We start from the raw sequence: 19,385 nt of genomic DNA, 5'->3' as shown, positions 1-19,385 counted from the left end.
TGTTTAGAATATTAAAAAGTAGCAAAGCACCATTATCGATAAATAGTGACAGGATGTAGCAGCCGTCTGTTTCATTAAAAACAATCGTCAACAATGGATGCAAAACATACAAATTTCATAATACACTACATTCACAGTGTTGACATTTCTAGTTATCACATATTGACTAAATTTACATCATATCACGAGTTAAACGATAAGATCAAAATGAATATTTTGAAATCTAATTTACTGAATATATTGAGGGTACGTGAAACTGATGTCAAAGAGGTTTTACAGTATTTCAGTATGAGCAAATGATGTATGTGAAGTCCTTCTTAGTGCAGATCAAATCCTATCGACCAAGCTGCAATATGGCTACTAGTCTAGATGACTCGATATTGCGACATATTTTAACTGGTTGGTAAGTTAATACTGACTTTAATCAATACCAACAAATACCGTTACATCCTAGTGAAGATTAAATTACGTGTAAATTCTGAGATGTATTATTGGACTAATATTATATTTAGATATATTCCTATTGTATGACTGTTCAGTAACTAGATCATGTATATCTATATTCGTCTTATCATAATCTTCATTTTGACCTATAGATTATTATTATACGATTTACTGTTCCTAAACTATACTCAGTTTATTGATTACTGTCTCCCACGTACACAGCCATATTTTGGCTTGATCTTGTACAAATATTATTTTCTATTTTATGGTGTGATGAGGTCTCTTTGGTTGGGATATAAACCAAGTATGTTTGAAGTAAATGATTTGTAAAATGGAAGCTGGTATTGATGTTCTGGGCTCAACTGGAAGGGCTAGGTGGACAAGCGACCAATAAGGACGCTAGGCTGCTCATACCGATCGATGCGTCATTGGTTTGGCACAGTGTTAAGATTAGACAAGTCGTATTTCGATGGATGAATAAATCACGTAATAAAAAGCCGGACATAAAATCACAACAAAAACATAATCTCATACTAATATAATTCAAAGATTATTTCATTCAATATCAAAAAAAGAATAAAATTCTCTGTCACAAAAACATCCTAAATCATTATAGACTACTAATTAATTATGATGATTTCCTTCAAAACAATATTTCTCAATCAAGTTGATAGCCTTCTGTTAATACAATCCTTTAATGTATTAAAGGATTGAAACAAAGGGTATTTTTGTTTATTATGTTCAATCATCATAGATTATATAAAAAATTTTTCATCATCAATTCAATTTTATTATCAGAAGTGGGTTTTGTGGATATTATAGTAATTCAGCTGACGAGTCCCATAATAATACGAAACGTCTGTCCAGTGCTTTCACGTTTTCCATGATGGTCTAGCTTCAATTGATTCATGAATTCAAATATCAAAATTCAATTTTAATTTAAATAATCGAAATAAAGGTTTATTTCTATTGGTTGATTGAATAAATAAGAATTTAAATCCTTATTCACTGATTGGTCAATTTAAATAAGTCAGATCTTATTGATTAATTAAGACAATTAAAATTACTGGACAAAATTATTGTATATATAATGAATATTATTTAAACTGTACTAATATCAATTCTTATAAACAGCATAAATTATTCAAATTTTACTCAATTTAACAACTAAATGTGTTCAATTTTTAATTAACTCACTTGTAAATCTTAGTTGAAGCCGGTGAATTGTGAATGACATTCAAGTGTCACAATCATTATCATTTATTCAAGCTACAACGATAAATAAAATGAAATGGATTAGTAAAATTGCTTATGGAACGGGTCAAATGCTTAAAGATCTTGTTTCAGGAGTTATTTGTATATTCTACATCATATTTTATGAAAATTGTATCAGTTTGAGCAGTTCACAAGTTGGGGCATTATTATTGTGTGGTCAGATTGCTAATGGATTAGCCACACCATTGATTGGTTATTTATCAGATCGTCCACTTAGTCCAACTAAAAAATCAACAACTTGTCACCAATTGATAGCGTGTGAAGATGGAAGTGTAAAGAAGGATAAGAGGTTGTTGAATCGAATGAAACGGCAGTTGAGACTAGGACAGAGAAAGTCATGGCATTTAGGTGGATGTTTATTGATGCTTATAGCTTTTCCATTGATGTTCGGACAACCGGAATATTTAGTTGGGCTTCCAGTTTGGGCGAAGTTATTGATCAATGGCATGTTTATGATTTGTGTTCAGGTATGTCTTATTATATAAATGAATGTTTCTGATTGTGATGTAGAATTCTCAGAATCACTCTGAAAAATAATAGGTAATAAAGTTTGTCGATGGAGTGAATATTTTAGTACAATGTGTTAGATCTAAATCTATGTACATGTGTAGACATTGAAATGAAAATTACGACAGTACATTTGTGGGAATTAAGTATCTTTCACCGAACACATTGTCAATCATTAATTGTTTGACAGCGAAATCGCTACTGAAATAAACTTTCTATAGCCTGTTAATAGTTTTATTATTACATTACACAAAACTAAATGATCTGCAATTTTTAAACTGTATATTTTTCTAAGTTTACCCGATATAATTGATGTTTAATGATGATTCTTGCTGGTTGAACGCTATATTCCGACCCTAAGCCAGTCTTTTAACCTTCAAGCTAGAACTACACAACGACTTGAACACGAGAGAAAAGGCGCAAAACATATGAGATGCACTTCACTCCAAAGGTTCACCTATGCACAAAAATATAGGGATTTTATGGTATTTGAGAAGTCCTTGGGTTTTCCTGAAAATTCTAGAATACTACTAAACATAGTAGCAATCAGCCGATCAGAACCTCTACATATGACTTTTCATGTTCGCAAAACTTCTGGTCAAGCGCTGATTGAATAAAATGCTTCTTAATGTTTCCTGAGCTTGTCATGTCTATTGTGAGTAATTTTCAGGATCACCCCCAACAGTTTAAAAAAATATCAGCAACTATTAAGTCATTGAAATGAAGTCAATTCATGGACAATTTTTTAGATAAACTAAATATATTGACGTGGGAACTGTTGTAAGTCAGTTAATGACATGTTTATTTCTCAGTTTGATATGTAACATTCAATTGATGAATGTGTATCAATCATATACATCAACTGTCTAGAGTGTAGAAGTGTGTCTGTGAATGTCTTCAAAACTGTCAGACAACAATACGGCGTCGAAAAACGTATTCTGACTGGTTTTTCCATGATAAGCAGTTAAACTTACTAACTGATGTGACACATTCGATTTTAGTTACAGAGGCTAATCAAATAATCTTCGTCCTTTAAAACATAAACGTACAGTAAGTTTAGTGGTCATCGAATATCTGACTCCAGGTAGGTCGTACAAATGATTGTTATCGAAATATACATGTCCACAGTCCTCGTATATAATCATCGACTGAAGTCGCATTGGTGAATAACGGAATTAAATAAGTCAAATACGAGAATGGATTTTCGAATACATATATTTTGTACAACTCCGCCTGTAGCTCCTCCGGGGGTTACTGCGGTCCCAAGCCCGGGTAAAGGAGGAGGGTTGGTCATGGGGTTAGCGACCCCATCCCGTAGAAAACCAACTCGCTAAAAAACGCTAACCAGGGAAAAATATTCAAACCATTTAAACCCTGCCCTGGGAGTAGAAGGAATAATTATGACGTCTCATGATGAAAGCCGAGTTCCTTTGGAAGTCATGAGGCCGATGCAACTTCTTACAACCAGAGCGACAATTTTTATAGGTACATGGAATGTCCGGACAATGTGGGAAACCGGAAGAGTCTTCCAAATTGCTGCAGAAGTGAGGAAATACAACCTGGAAGTGCTTGGAATCGGTGAAACACATTGGACGCAGGTTGGACAACAACGACTGTCTTCAGGGGAACTTCTGTTATACTCCGGTCATGAAGAAGAAAATGCCCCACATACACAAGGAGTTGCATTGATGCTGTCCAAACAAGCACAAAATGCACTTATAGGATGAGAATTTCATGGACCAAGGATCATCAAAGCCTCCTTCAAAACAAAGAGAGAGGGCATTACAATGAACATCATCCAATGCTATGCGCCTACCAACGACTACGATGAAGACGCTTAAGACCAATTCTACGATAGGTTGTAGTCGATCTTCGAGAAGTGCCCAACAAAGGACCTGACCATTCTAATGGGAGATTTCAATGCCAAGGTTGGAAAGGACAACACTGGATACGAAAACGTCATGGGACAACATGGACTGGGAGAAAGGAACGAAAATGGTGAGAGATTTGCAAACCTATGTGCCTTCAATAAACTGGTCATAGGTGGCACCATATTCCCACACAAAAACATACACAAGGTCACTTGGATTTCACCGGACCACACTACACAGAATCAAATCGACCATATCTGCATCAACAGAAAGTTCAGGAGGACGATGGAGGATGTGAGAACCAGGAGAGGAGCTGATATAGCATCCGATCATCATTTGCTGATCGTCAAGATGAAACTAAAACTTAAGAAGCACTGGACGATGGGGCGGACAACATCACAAAAGTTTAATACGGCCTTTCTTCGAGATGTTGACAAACTCAACAAATTCAACATAGCCCTCAGCAACAGGTTCCAGGCCTCTCATGATCTCAATGGAGAGGGAACTACCATAGAGAACAACTGGAAAGGTATCAAAGAGGCAATTGTTTCAACATGTCAGGAGGTTCTGGGCGAAAAGAAGCACCATCACAAGGAATGGATCACTGTTGGTACACTAAATAAAATTGAAGCAAGGAGGAACAAGAAGGCAGCAATCAATATCAGCCGAACAAGAGCAGAAAAAGCCAAGGCACAAGCCGAATACACAGAGGCCAACAAGCAAGTGAAGAGGAGCATCAGGACCGACAAACGTAAATATGTGGGAGATTTAGCAATGACAGCGGAAAAGGCTGAAAGAGAGGGAAACATGAGACAACTGTATGATACAACAAAGAAACTTGCTGCAAATTACCGAATGCCAGAAAGACCAATGAAAAGCAAGGAAGGCAAAGTAATCACCGACATTGAAGAACAACGAAACAGGTGGGTACAACACTTCAAAGAACTCTTGAATCGACCAGTTCCACTGAACCCACCCAACATCGAAGCAGCACCCACAGATCTCCCAATCGATATTGGCCCACCAACAATTGAGGATATCAGCATGGCCATTAGACAAATCATAACAGCGGGACCAGACAACATCCCGGCAGAGGCACTGAAAGCAAATGTAGCAGCAACTGCCAAGATACTCCACATCCTCTTCAGTAAGATTTGGGACGAAGAACATATACCAACAGACTGGAAAGAAGGACTTCTGATCAAAATACCAAAGAAAGGCGATCTCAGCAAGTGCGACAACTGCGGGGGCATCACACTTCTCTCAAAACCAGGAAAAGTCTTCAACAGAGTATTGTTAAACAGGATGAAGGATTCCGTGGACGCCCAACTTCGAGATAAACAAGTTGGATTTCGTAAGAATAGATCGTGTACAGACCATATCGCAACTCTACGTATCATTGTGGAACAATCAATCGAATGGAATTCATCACTCTACATCAACTTCATCGACTACGAGAAGGCATTTGATAGCGTGGACAGGACAACACTATGGAAGCTTCTTCGACACTACGGCGTGCCTGAGAAGATAGTCAATATCATACGGAACTCCTATGATGGACTAAACTGCCAAATCGTCCACGGAGGACAACTCACTGACTCATTCGAGGTAAAGACCGGTGTTAGGCAAGGTTGCTTACTCTCACCCTTTCTCCTGGTGATCGACTGGATCATGAAGACGTCAACATCTGGAGGAAATCACGGGATACAGTGGACAGGCAGGATGTAGCTTGATGATTTAGACTTCGCGGATGATCTGGCTCTTCTATCACAAACGCAACAATAAATGCAGGAGAAGACGACCAGTGTAGCAGTAGCTTCAGCAGCAGTAGGTCTCAATATAAACAAAGGGAAAAGCAAGACTCTCCGATACAATACAATATGCACCAATCAAATTAAACTTGACGGAGAAGCTTTGGAGGATGTGGAAACCTTTACATACCTGGTCAGCATCATTGATGAACACGGTGGATCAGATGCAGATGTGAGGGCGAGGATCGGCAAAGCAAGAGTAGCATATCTACAACTGAAGAACATCTGGAACTCAAAACAATTGTCAACCAACACCAAGGTTAGAATTTTCAATACAAATGTCAAGACAGTTCTACTGTATGGGGCGGAGACGTGGAGAACTACGAAAGCCATTATCCAGAAGATACAAGTGTTTATCAACAGCTGTCTACGCAAGATACTTCGGATCCGATGGCCAGACATTATCAGCAACAAGTTACTGTGCGAGACAACAAGCCAGATTCCAGCGGAGGAAGAAATCAGGAAGAAGCGCTGGAAGTGGATTGGGCACACATTGAGGAAATCACCTAATTGTGTCACAAGACAAGCCCTCACATGGAATCTTGAAGGCTAAAGGAGAAGAGGAAGACCAAAGAACACATTACTCCGAGAAATAGAGACAGACATGAGAAGAATGAACAGTGATTGGATAGAACTAGAAATGAGTGCCCAGGACAGAGTGGGTTGGAGAAAGCTGGTCGGCGGCCTATGCTCCATTGGGAGTAACAGGCGTAAGTAAGTAAGTAATATTTTGTACACTCCTTGATGTGGACAGACACTCAGAGTGACGAAGCGAAGAGAGCGCAACGGAGAAGGCGTTTGGGCGAGACTATAATTTATGGACGAGCCAATCAGAAGCGCCTAAGGGATTTCAAGGTCAAAGCGACAATTTCAGTACCTGATGCTCATGTACAATCGGTTAACGGAGGATTTTAGAGAAAACGTGACAATTAAGCCGCTACATAAGATGGGACCACTAAGAAGTTCCGTTACTTGTAATTGCGGTAATCAAATGGTTTGTAGACCTTGCGCAGACTACGCTGATGATGTTATCTTTCGATGTAATATATATTAGAGGAAGAAGTCTGCTAGAATAAGAACTTTTCTCACTCGATCCAGATTGAGACTAAGGCACCAGTACTATTGGCTGCAATATTCGCAGATGTTACTGAAGCTTCGGCTGTTCAGAGGTATGAGTATCGTAGGGATATATGCGTAATAGAAATGACAAACTTACACAACCGAAGTACAGACAAACAATATTGAAGCTATGTAGTCAAGGCTGAGAGAGTTTTTTGACCGTATCATGGCTCGAGAGATCGAGTATTATGGAGCCACGTGGATGAGTTCCTCTACCTTATGTAATACGATTTTAAAACCTTTGAACCTCTTTCTAACCTTGACAAGTTTTTGGACCATGTAAAAGAAGTGTGCCCACTCTAATTCTTTGGTGTTGTATAATATATTTTACTCTATACTAACTGTCTTCTGATTGACTAATATTTCTCAAGGTCACTTAAGATTCGTTCAAAGGTCGTCCATAAATTATAGTGTCGCCAGCGTTTCAGCTAACTCTATTTAACCAAGCGTTAATCAATATTCATAGTCAGACAAAAATAAGTTACAGACATGAGATAAGTAAGATAAATAATTTGCGCGCATACAATCATATAAAAAACAGTCAGGATTAGTAAACGATTAAGTTACAGGGTAAAAATGTAGTTTGAGAAGGATGAATAAATTGATCTGTCCATATGCTAGAATAACCTATGTGGGCTTGACATAGTACCAGCCCCTACAAAGATCTAAGTTATAATCTGTTATTTTAACTAATCATTATTAGTTCTCTGTATTTAAGTACTATGGTGTATAACAGCTTGAATAGATCCATTTCATTAATTTGTATTTGGGTAGATAACGAACAAAATTATTTGTCGGTACTAATTTATAACTTCCTGATTGATCAACTTTCTTTGTTTTGCAGCCATTAAGTAAGATCTTTTGAGGAAATTAGTAGGATTATTATCCAGAGTGATTAGGTTTTAAATTGTTTTCACATTATTATTATTATTATCCTTGTCTCCTCTTACCCCCCATTTCCAGTCAAGTTGACCTTTTATTTTTATATATAAATGTTCATAACAAGTATACTATGTGTGATTAGATTGTTCGAAATGTATTGCGCTAATATATCATCACATAGTTCTGATAATCTTCGTCTTCTTACTACACTATCAGAATTGGTTCTCTCAATGATGAAATAGAAATAGAAAATTCCTAATTAAGTGAAATTCTTTCCCTTTCACATATTCACTGTGTTTCTTATTCTTTTTTAAAATATGACCCTTATTTTAGATAAGTAAATGATTGTAATTATTTTATTCTTTAAAACTATTAGTCATTCACTTTATTTAATAATTGAATCTGTCAGTCGATTAAAACTAGACTATCATGGGACCTGGAAGCACTGGACGGCTGTTTCATCATAGTATGGGACTCCTCAGAAGTGCGCATCCACGATCCCACTCGCGGGACCTTAACCCAGGACCTTTGGTCTCGCGAGCGAATTCTTAACCTCTAGACCATTGAGCCGGTAACCAATAATGTAACATTTCATGCCAATTTTTTGCAGTTATCTCATGTAATCATAAATACAGCGCTTAATGATAGTCATGGTTAGTATGTTGTCAGTTAGTGTAATTTATGGGAAAATTAAAAGAGCCCCCAGGAAATTGAAATAGCAAATTCTAAATAAGTTAGTCGTATTACATAGAATTTTAAAAGCTGAATACTTTAAGGTGTGAAAAGGTTCAGAAAACAATTTCATATTGACATAAGTGGATTTTACAAACTACAAGCCAATAAGTTTAGGTTGGCTAAAACATGAAATCAATATTATCACCAATAATAGAAAATAGGAAATCAATTCCCTATCAGATTGAAGTCAATTATTCTTTAAGCTAAATCATATTAGACCTTAGATTGAAATGTTTTCTTCAGCGATTGTTTTAGAAGAGAGCTGAGTAGACATTTTTAAAAAAAACTTCATTACACTTCATACTGTTAGGAAGGACCCACATGTAAATGACGTTGAACTACAATACTATCAAGAATAATTCATAAATGAAGTTAAACTTTTGTCAACCAGTCATTTGTACAAATAGTGTCTTCTTTTCAATGAGATGAATTGAACTAAGCACAGGATTTCACTTGAGGATAGTAATAATGGATCATTTTTCATCATCTTAAGCTAGAACACTGATTTCAGATCAATATCTGTCAACCAAATACATGAAAACGCTTATATACAAATAAAAGTCTATACAAAAACATATATTTACAGTATCTTCTGGTTTAAATGGTAGTTTTATCAACGTCAGTCAGTCAGTTGAAACCTGCAAAAATGTCAATTATCAGATTGAAGTTTTCACAGCACTGATCTCCATCCTCCCAGGATCCACTTTCATCTGAAACTACTTATTTTCCAAATAATCGTGTATCCACTTGCGGTCATCTTCAAGATACAGTATTCTCAGTTCTGACTGGTTCTTGTGTTCTATGGGATCTGATGAATTAGCTGAACACTGGTTTCGTGTTGACGAGAGTTTATATTAAAACAACACTCAAACTAATCGATTTTCTTTTTTGTTTACTCAACAATGTTTTAAAGGTTGGTTGGGCAGCTGTACAAATTCCTCACTTATCAATTATCAATGATTTGACAAATCAACATGATGAACGAGTATTACTTGCATCATTACGATATTTCTTCAGTGGTATAGGTGATATGACTACATTGCTTGTGACGTATTTGTTTTTTGAATCAGAAAAATCCGGTTTGTTACTCTTGAAATCAGTAAATGAAACTGACAACAATGTGAACAACAGTCAATTGTTCACAAAATCATTACTAAAAACTGATACTATTGTTGAAAGGAAACGAGTAACATTGTTCAATGAATCGATAAATAATCAGTCGACAAATGTTGGAAAACAGTCAGTCGTACATTCAGAATACAACATAACAATTCAAGATTTGCCCATATTTCGAAATGTTGCATTGATTGTCGTTGGGATTGGAGTATTATTCACAATAATCTTCCATTGTGGTGTTCGTGAAGGTAAACCGAAAGCACACCAATCTTTCACAATACAATCCTATGAAAGTAAGTCAAATATGATGTTGATTTAGATAGAATTTCCGAAATCTCGAATATGTATGAATATTGTTTGTTGATGTGTTCACGTGTTTCAACAAATGGACCTGATCCCGATGAAAGTATTCTTAGAGAGATCTCTGTACTGATTGTACAAACAAGAAATTCGGCGCAAACAAATTGATCAATAAAAACTAAACATTTGATCAGTCTTGACTCGAGATCAATATTAACTTGCTAAATGTTCATTGGTTGTTCATTATTGCATACTGAATGATCAGTTTGAAAGAGACATTGATGATGAGAACTCTGGAAAACTTACTTTCCACCTGACTGTTATTTTTGTCGATGTAGTAGGAATGAACTAAAATCGGTCGCAAATCTCTGTCACTCATCATTTTCAAGTTTCATTGGCTAGTGTCATGACGAATGTACAGGTTGACGTTAGATTAAGTAGTGGACTGAACTCAGTTGGATAATTGCCGAAATGCTGGTTATCATCAGACAGTTGTTTCATCGAAATTTGGGATTTCTCGTCATCGATTATTTACAACTCAGAGGCATCCAGGTCATACTGCACAAAACTCACTTATCTGTGGTTCACTAGTTGTTCCTGAGTGGTGGTATTCACCTTTCACTCCTGAGAAACGTAAACGTCACCAGAAGCATCAAACTAAGACGAAATAGCTGTACAGTCCTTCCTAGCTTTGAATGCTTCTCTAATTGATGCCAGTCGATTCCGGTTCATGTATCGCACTACTTCCAAGCTAATCTATTTTCACAAATCTTTTGATCAAAATGAAAGTGTGATAATTAGAACTTGAAAGATGTTGAAATATTCTGCTGTTGAATGTGATACGTCGTTCTTAGATTCTAAAGTAGAGATAGTCTGGTAAACAAAGTGCATGCTGAAATGTTTATCACCGAACGAAATTGGTACTAATCACGAACTCTAGTTTGCTTGAATTCATTGTTAAGAAAGAAGCACTTGAATATGAATAACCAACGATAGTGTGAAATTCCTGTTCTCTGTCAATCTTGATGTTACTGCAAACGTAGAATTACTTTGATACTTCTCCTCGTTCCAATCGTACAGGACAAGTGTAGTCTTCACTATCAATGTTCATTCCACTCGTTGTATTATGAAAATATTACATGAATCTATTTGGAATGATTCAAATCCAAAAGTAGGATGTCTATACTTCTTTAACATCATTATCGTTTGTTGATAGAGGAATGAAATGGACACTAGAACTGACAGGTCTCAACAAATCGCATCTTCAAGCTAGCATCTTCCTGTCTGTTACCTTCACACACCTTGTGAACAAATTCATTCCCCGAACCAAAGAAACCTGTTTAGATTGGTACTAAGTAGTGCAGGAAAATAATCAAGGATAAAATATGGTGCTTTCGTATCCAACAGACTCACATATACTCTGTCTACAATCTCTTCCATTGCACAAATATTTACCCTTGATTCTCACTGTACAACAAATCGGTTTATTCATTACAAAATTAATGTGTCGAATATTTTCTATTTTCGGCTAAATTTTTCACCGACATAATTTGATTTATTTACAGTAGTCCTTTCCTTAGTCTACTGACTACAGCATTACAAGAAATATTTGGTACTGTGATTCAGTATCAGAGTAATTTGACACCGATTGAAGTGGATACTTTTATCAAGTTTTGCATGTACTGTTGACTTTACAACATTCAAATCGGTTTAATGAACTGAATGAATTAGCTGAACACACATTGGTTGAAATTTACGAGTGGATTTTGATTTAGAAATCGGTACATCACAAACAATCTGAGATGATCGTTTCGACTATGTAATATAATACTAATTGAACCACAGTAAGTAGAAAACGGATCTAAACATTATGGAGGGTGATTAAACATTTATTTACTCTATTTGATTCACTTTGTGCTTCACACTTGCTCGTCTTAATTAACGTTAAATTAGATAGTCTGCCAATATTCAACTAACAATATTATAATCGTGTGAAAATATGAGAAGTGAGTCGGTGTAGTTGATTTTCTCTGTGTGTTATTAATGTAACTATCTTTAACACTGATGACCAAATAGTTTTCGAAATTCACTGAATTCTTCTAACGTAGGAGATCATCCGACTGTCGATCGTGTTGATAGAGACACTCACTTTTATTTAATTATCAGTAAATTTGTGGAGAATTATCCACATGATTGTGGTCGACTGAATGTTGCTGTTCGATTAGACACATACAAATCGCTTCAACCGCGATGTTTCTTCATTCTATCCTCTAAACAACAAGTTTTTTGAGTTTACACAACTTAGAATTTGTAGTGTTGTTAAATACAAACATTCCAAATAACATTGTCTGACATCTGTAGATGAAAGTCAGTCCACACAAACAAGTTGTAGGTATTGAATCAGATTCATGTACATTATTTCTTGTAATCTAAAATTACTCAGAATTTGACACTTATTTCTTTCTATTGTTCAAGATACACCAGATGAATTCTTAGAAGTGAATGGCACAAACAACAATAACGGATTTATTATTGGTAATTCTGTGGTGGTTTCACAACTCAAATCCAAACGAAAACGGACCTACAGCCTTTCATCTACACTGCCTTGGTATGCTTGGTTTACACTACCAAGATTTTGGTTGAGCTGTTCTACATTCAGTATAATGCGTCTGAGTGTAACTGTTTCTGTGGTAAGCAATAAATAATAAAAGTGTCTTACAGAATAATGACAAGTGAAGATAATTTTGTATACAGAACCTCTTCTATGGGATCATATTTAGGAAGTCTGTTTGAGGATTATAACTCAATGAGGGACTATGATTGAAATCGCGATGGAAGATGAGATTTATTTGAAGTATTGAAGTATCGAACAATTGAAAAGCGTCGAACTATTAATTAGTCAAATGTTAAAAGTAACATCAAAATGAAACGCATCCTTCCAATAAGTGATGTCGAAAAATAACTACAGCATATTCAGTAAACCAGATAATAAAACACGACTTTATCAAGCAAGAATATAAAGAATCAACGAAACAAATAGAGCTCTACTTCGAGAACAGACATTACATTTTAAAATTCAATTCTAGGAGGTCTGAACAAATTAGATTTCAGAATTCAGATCACAAGTAGAGAGAGTGACCTAAAATATCGTTAGAAGTAGCACATTTATCGGAGAATTTGTTTGTTTAGATAAATATCGCACCCAGTGGCAAATGGGTCATTAAAATGATTACGAATTATTCAGGCTACTTGACAATAATGAGTAGTGTGGCATAATATGTAAAATAGCATGCGATAAAGAAACGAGCCTAAAAATGAAAAGCGACATTGACGATACTTAAATCGGGTTCTTGATGAGGGTAAGGTATTCGGCATTTAGCTTGTTCCATAAAACGTGAGGCTGATGTATGCAATATTATGTCATTGCCTCTCAGTTGTCCAATCAAGACATCCTTTTATAAGGCATAACGATAGTAGCTACAATGTAGAAAAATATATCAGTTTGAAAATCCTCTGATTGTATTAAAAATTACAAATGCCATTCGAAATAGTTTAGTTGAAATGCTTCGATAAAAATTACAAACCTGTAGTACTGTAATACCATTCCAGTTTATTTAATGCATTAACCTTTCACTGTTCTTTCTCAAGATTCTTTTTATTATTCATTTCTGTCATATAACTTTACCGGTTTATTGTGAATTTGTGAGATATATAAATGATATAATTCTTCACCGAGACTCTAAACTAATATACAGGTTCTAATATAAGACTAAAACCAATGCTAAATAAATGATGGTTGGTCATTTTAACAATGTATTTCAATATTTCCTCTAAAAGCAGTCATCACTTAGTAAATAAACCGAACAAAATTTGGTCTGAAGACGAGATTACGTATTCAGATCATCGCATCACCTCTTCAACGACACGGTGTTCATGTCCAACTTCGATCACTTCACGAAATAGAGCAAACCTGATCCATTGCATGTATTGGATAATTTTCTCACACTCGACATTATTGAATTCCACTGGTCACAGACTCTCTCAAGAACTAAAGTTAACATACTTATAACAGTGAAATAGGTTAGATTTGGATATGTGTCATCTCGATGAAGTGGCAATTTAAATAGATTTAATTCAACTGAATAAATATAGTATGTGAGAGAAAGTTCTGGATCACCAGTAATGATGACTATTGATCATAGAGCTAAGACAATTAATTAGTTGATTGTATAGTGAGGTAAGTAATGAGGTAACTGAACACAAATTAATTGTAATTAGGAATAACACATGCTGAGATCAATTTGTTAAAACTCAAATTATAAATTTAAAGGAAGTGATGTATTTGAGATAAGAGGAGTTCCAAGCATGATTTGATAAATTGACGAGAACATCACTGAGGTTTGGAATTTACCATTCTCTCATTTTCGATGTGGAAATCAAGCTTTCGACTTTCGGTGTGTGTAGCTTCAAGGAAATTTCAAAAGAACAGAATTTGATTTTCAGTTGATGATTCTGGAAGATTTCAGTGCATAAGCCGAATGAAATGTATCAAACGTTTTCTGGAATAACACTGTTGGAACACAAATACCTGCTGGTTCATATTGTATTATGAATAACTGATAGCTCGTGACTAATTTTCCATTGAAAGGGTTCTTTTGTCATGGTCATATGGACTCACATATTGTGTATTGTATTCTTAGTGAATATATATATATATATATATATATATATATATATATATATATATATATATGGGTTATTACGAACACTAGGGAATAGCTCATGACTTTACCTTACCATCATATATCAGTGCCGCAAGAAAGCACATACGAAGATGTGCATAATTCGGAATCTATGTTAACTTACGAATATTAACTTTAAACATGTGCCTTGAATTTTAGTATATTTTGCATGTGGCTGAGTGCGAAATCCAATATATGAATTTCTCTGTATATGGATTTCATCATTCGGATATAGGAGCATTTTAGTGTTCATGCTCACATCTAAACTTGAACATCTTACCTTCATCTTCAAATTTGATAAATATGCCAAATCACGAAAGTTGCTATCGACTACTGAAGTTGAATAGCAGTTAGTAAAAGGATCCTGGACTCGGGTTTCGTTTTATTCAAAACAAAACTAGGATTCAGTTACATTCAGCGGACAAGCAACAAACAAGATGAATGTAGGTTCTGAATTCTACTGCTAACCACATAACAAATATATTAAAAGTATGCGACTAAAGATTATTATGCAGCGATTCGAACGGAAGCGATTAATTGCTGTTCTGAATAGTAGCAGTGTAAAATTGTAGACCCTTATTTGTAAACATTGTAGATCCCGTAATGATTAAAATGAGAAATTTATTAATATTTATGTTTTAATTGCTATTTTTCTAGATGTATATGAGTCCATTTTTGTTGAATTCATTAAAAATGAATAAAAGTTCAATGGTTTCTGTTCCATTGGTTACTACAATTTCTTGTTTGATTGCATCAGTTGGTGTACAAAGAATCAATAAATTACTCGGGAATTATGTAAGTGGAAGTAATTGACGATTTCAACAATATTGAAATCAAGTTAAAAGTTTGTTACTGTAAGATATTTCACATTTTATTGAGCGCTGATTTATAACAGTTTGGTTGATTACGTTTTAAACCTCATTCATGATTTATTTGCTATTCAAATACAACTTGATCTGTCTATCTACAATCGGTAATGAAAAAGCAACAGGTTGTTTCTACTATAAACCGTTGAAAGTTCTATTTAAACAATTTCATCTGAGTCTTAAAAGACAGGCAGAAATGAACAGTAATTGTAAGACCTTATGTGGCTTCGATCGAGAAGAAACAATTCAAGTCCACAATTATAAGGACATCACTCTTGAATTTTATGGTGTTGACGAGATCTGACATGAGGCCTCACATGATGTAAAACAGAATACATTGAGAAACAATTTAGATGGCCTCCATGTACATTTTCATTGGTCAGTATCAACAAGTAGTCTGAATAGTACATCGATATCGAACCGAATAAAACTTAACAGGCCAAACGTCTCATGTGATAAAGGCAAAGAAAACAACTTGATTAATCAAAAAGATTACAGGTTCAGTCATGAGTGACTCAATAGAATTACTAATGTACCTTCTACAGGACACGAACTTGTGAAACACATAATCAAAGCTAGTTAACTCACCATATAGTTAACATACAATCTAATCACTTGGATTAATTTGAATACATTCAGTGCATTGTATCTTATTAATTTTAAGGAGCTGCACTTTTTCACATATTTTGGTCAGTTAGTCTTGACAAGTGAATACAGAGAGACGAAAACTCAATAATCAATAATGAGACGAAGAAGATACTCTGAAGGTGGATTTCATCACTGACTGACATTGTCAATAGAATCATGCGAAGTCAGAGAGTGTTCACTATACAGATAACGAGTTCTAATTCACGACTATGAGAAAGCTAACTCACAAACATATTGGGGCTCAGCTTGCATTCTTTGACGTTTGAGAAGGTCGGAGACAGTCGACGGAAAGCAATAGGACGGTATGCATGTGATGTCTTCACGAAATCGATGACTTCTGTAGGCTTCGAACTTGTAACAAACACAATCAATGCTACAAACATTAACACTGAGACATTAGTATTCAGACTGACCACTCAAACATTACACATTATCGCATTCAAGTATTCTGAGTAGGATTTTAAATCTAGACCGTTAATTCATAATACTCTAAATGCTCAATTACTCATCTTGCCAATGATTGACTTGACTTGATGCAATATGTTCTAGGAATGGTTTTACTGTTCATACACGAATTCCGATAAGCGTTTTGAAGAACTCAGCACGTTCGTCTATCTTATAACATGATTACATGAAATATTCATAAAAGTTATATCTGAGTGTGCACATGTTCCGCTAAAAATCGTTCATGCTTTTTTAATTTTAGATTGGTTCAGTCGTTGGTGTACTATTTACCCTTGGATTTTGTACAATCGCTTATTTTTTAAAATCAGATGATGAAAACCTCTTAGCAATCTATGTTTCTGCAGCCATTCTAGGCATTGGTAACACAATCAATAGTGTTAGGGCATTGGTTGTGATTACAACATTGATCGGTGTAAAACAAGTACACACAGCAGCATTTGTTCATGGGATCGCATCATTTTTTGACAAAATCTTGACTGGTGTCTTCATTCAATGCATACAACTCTGTGTACCTCAGTTAACTTATAGACATATACAGGTGTACATTGTAGGTAGTTTGGCAGTATTCGGTGGTATTCTTGCGACAATTGATAATTTCATTTACTCAGAGACTTTAGAAAGTACAGATGCACGATGTCTTCCATGTTTTATTCGAAGAACAACTTCATCATCGTCTCCACCACCATCGAAATTTCAGGGTGACCAAACCTTTAATCATGTTAGTAATGATAACCGAACTAATGGTAACTGTAGATGCTAATCAACATATTTATGTATCATTAATGAAAGTCAAAAATCTTTCCGCATACAACAAAACGTCTTCATGTTCCATCAGTCTACCACTTTTCAGTCTCTTAGTTTATTGATGTATATTCACCTACTCTTCCTTGCCAAGAAACTCTATCTATTATGATACTTATAACATGAAAACCATATTTTTCTTAAACAATCTACTATCGAATACTTCATTGAACCTTTCCATTGAATACATCAGGCTGTATTAATTAGACCCTTGATACATATTGAGGAAATGGAGTATTCACAATCTTTGTTATACTAAAGGAATATTGTATTTATTATCCATAGTTATTCATGATTGATTCTTCGACAGAAGTTTTCTCTGTAAACAAACAGAAGTTAGAGTGTAGGTAACATTATTTTTTTTAATAAAACAAGTAGAAATAAATTGTCTCATCCACCAAGTATTCTAACTCTATTCATTGACTTTAAAAGTGGTTTACATTAGTAACTGATGAATAAATGAAACTAAGAGACTGACCGTTATTTATTGCGTTCTGAACTCCTCATCAGGATAACCTCTGAATAGTTTGTGATTTAATTTAGACAAATTCAAAGGTGAGATAAGTATGAGTGTACTGTAAATTCTGGTTGGATATTTCATATAATTTGACAGTAGTTTGAGTGAAGGGTTGGTACGCACTTAAGAAGATTGGAAGAATCAGAGGAGTACTGGACAACCATTTCATCCTATTTAGGGGCATCATAGCAATATACATCCACGACTACAAAACAGATATTTTACAGTGAGCATGGCACATGCAAATTATTATTTATTTATTCAAACACATAAATATTGGTACAAACAGGAACCAGATACATATGCGCCACACAAATCTCATTTGATTTGTGTGAGGGCTGTGATACTGTCCGGGTGCCCAAACTAAAGCAGGTGATTTACTTAAGGGGCCACACCCGGAGACTATGACCTAAAGGTCTGATCCACAAGGCAGTGGAGCATCGTGAGGAGATACAGTCCTATGGTAGCCGGTGACCAACGATTGGTTCATACGCCATTTTTTTTCCATCAAGATCCTGGAGCCCATGTGCACCATTGGTTTGAAATCAGGGTTCGCCAACTCCCTTAGGTGAACTTTCCGTGTCCACCGACCCAGTTAAAGCGCCAGACATTCGCTTTCCGTCCTCTCAATTTCGTAAGCAACACCCGCCACGAGAAGGCAGTGAGTAGGACTTCCCTGGCAGAGGCTATATATGCGTGGCCATGTGAGAGCATTTGGAGAGGGAGAGAGGACTCTAGCCACTCTCGACTGTACCAGGGCATTTGGGGGCACCTACAAATCTCTGAATCAGAATCCACCTGTCCGCGTTTCGTTCAACTTCAATCATTTTTGGAAATAGCAAGACCCTCATCCGAAGCTAACGGTGGTAGACAGAAGTTAGCTCACACCCGATTTGTTTGACTTAACAATTCACAGCTTCTCACCATAACTTTGAGAAATACATTTCAAAGCTAGTGAGTGACAAGCGCATGATCATCAACTAGATAGATGGTTTGTAGAAATTTCTATGATTTAGACAGTTTTCATAACTTGCCACTTCATGTTCTGAACGAGAATACCTCGTGTTCCTATTCAATAAGTCACTATGAATCAGAAGCATACTATAATAACTCATGAAGTTAGATTTGCAAAAGTCTCAAAGCATTAGTTCTGTGAGAAAATCTAATAATAAGATGGCTTATTAGTGAAGCTAGATAGTAAATTGATATTTAATCATTAGGTTATATCAAACTAAAATTACTAGTGATGTCAAGTGTCGGATCATTGACTTCGTGATGTTAATATT

The 19,385-nt window shown here is 35.5% G+C and overlaps 1 protein-coding gene across 1 annotated transcript; it reads left to right on the top strand.

Moving 5' to 3' along the window:
* Positions 1–1,730: 1,730 nt before the first annotated feature.
* Smp_134720 (hypothetical protein) lies at positions 1,731–17,841 on the top strand (the record flags this gene model as incomplete). The annotated part of the gene is made up of 6 exons (XM_018799680.1): positions 1,731–2,186; positions 9,558–10,053; positions 12,536–12,606; positions 15,460–15,597; positions 17,023–17,499; positions 17,776–17,841. 6 exons carry the CDS (start codon positions 1,731–1,733, stop codon positions 17,839–17,841), a joined length of 1,704 nt encoding a protein of 567 aa, XP_018651445.1.
* Between the last annotated feature and the right edge of the window lie 1,544 nt (positions 17,842–19,385).

This window comes from Schistosoma mansoni, chromosome 3 (genome assembly GCF_000237925.1).
Source record: "Schistosoma mansoni strain Puerto Rico chromosome 3, complete genome".
NCBI lineage: Eukaryota > Metazoa > Platyhelminthes > Trematoda > Strigeidida > Schistosomatidae > Schistosoma > Schistosoma mansoni.
Note: the sequence above shows the minus strand (reverse complement) of the source record. Positions and strands in the feature narration are given on the sequence as shown.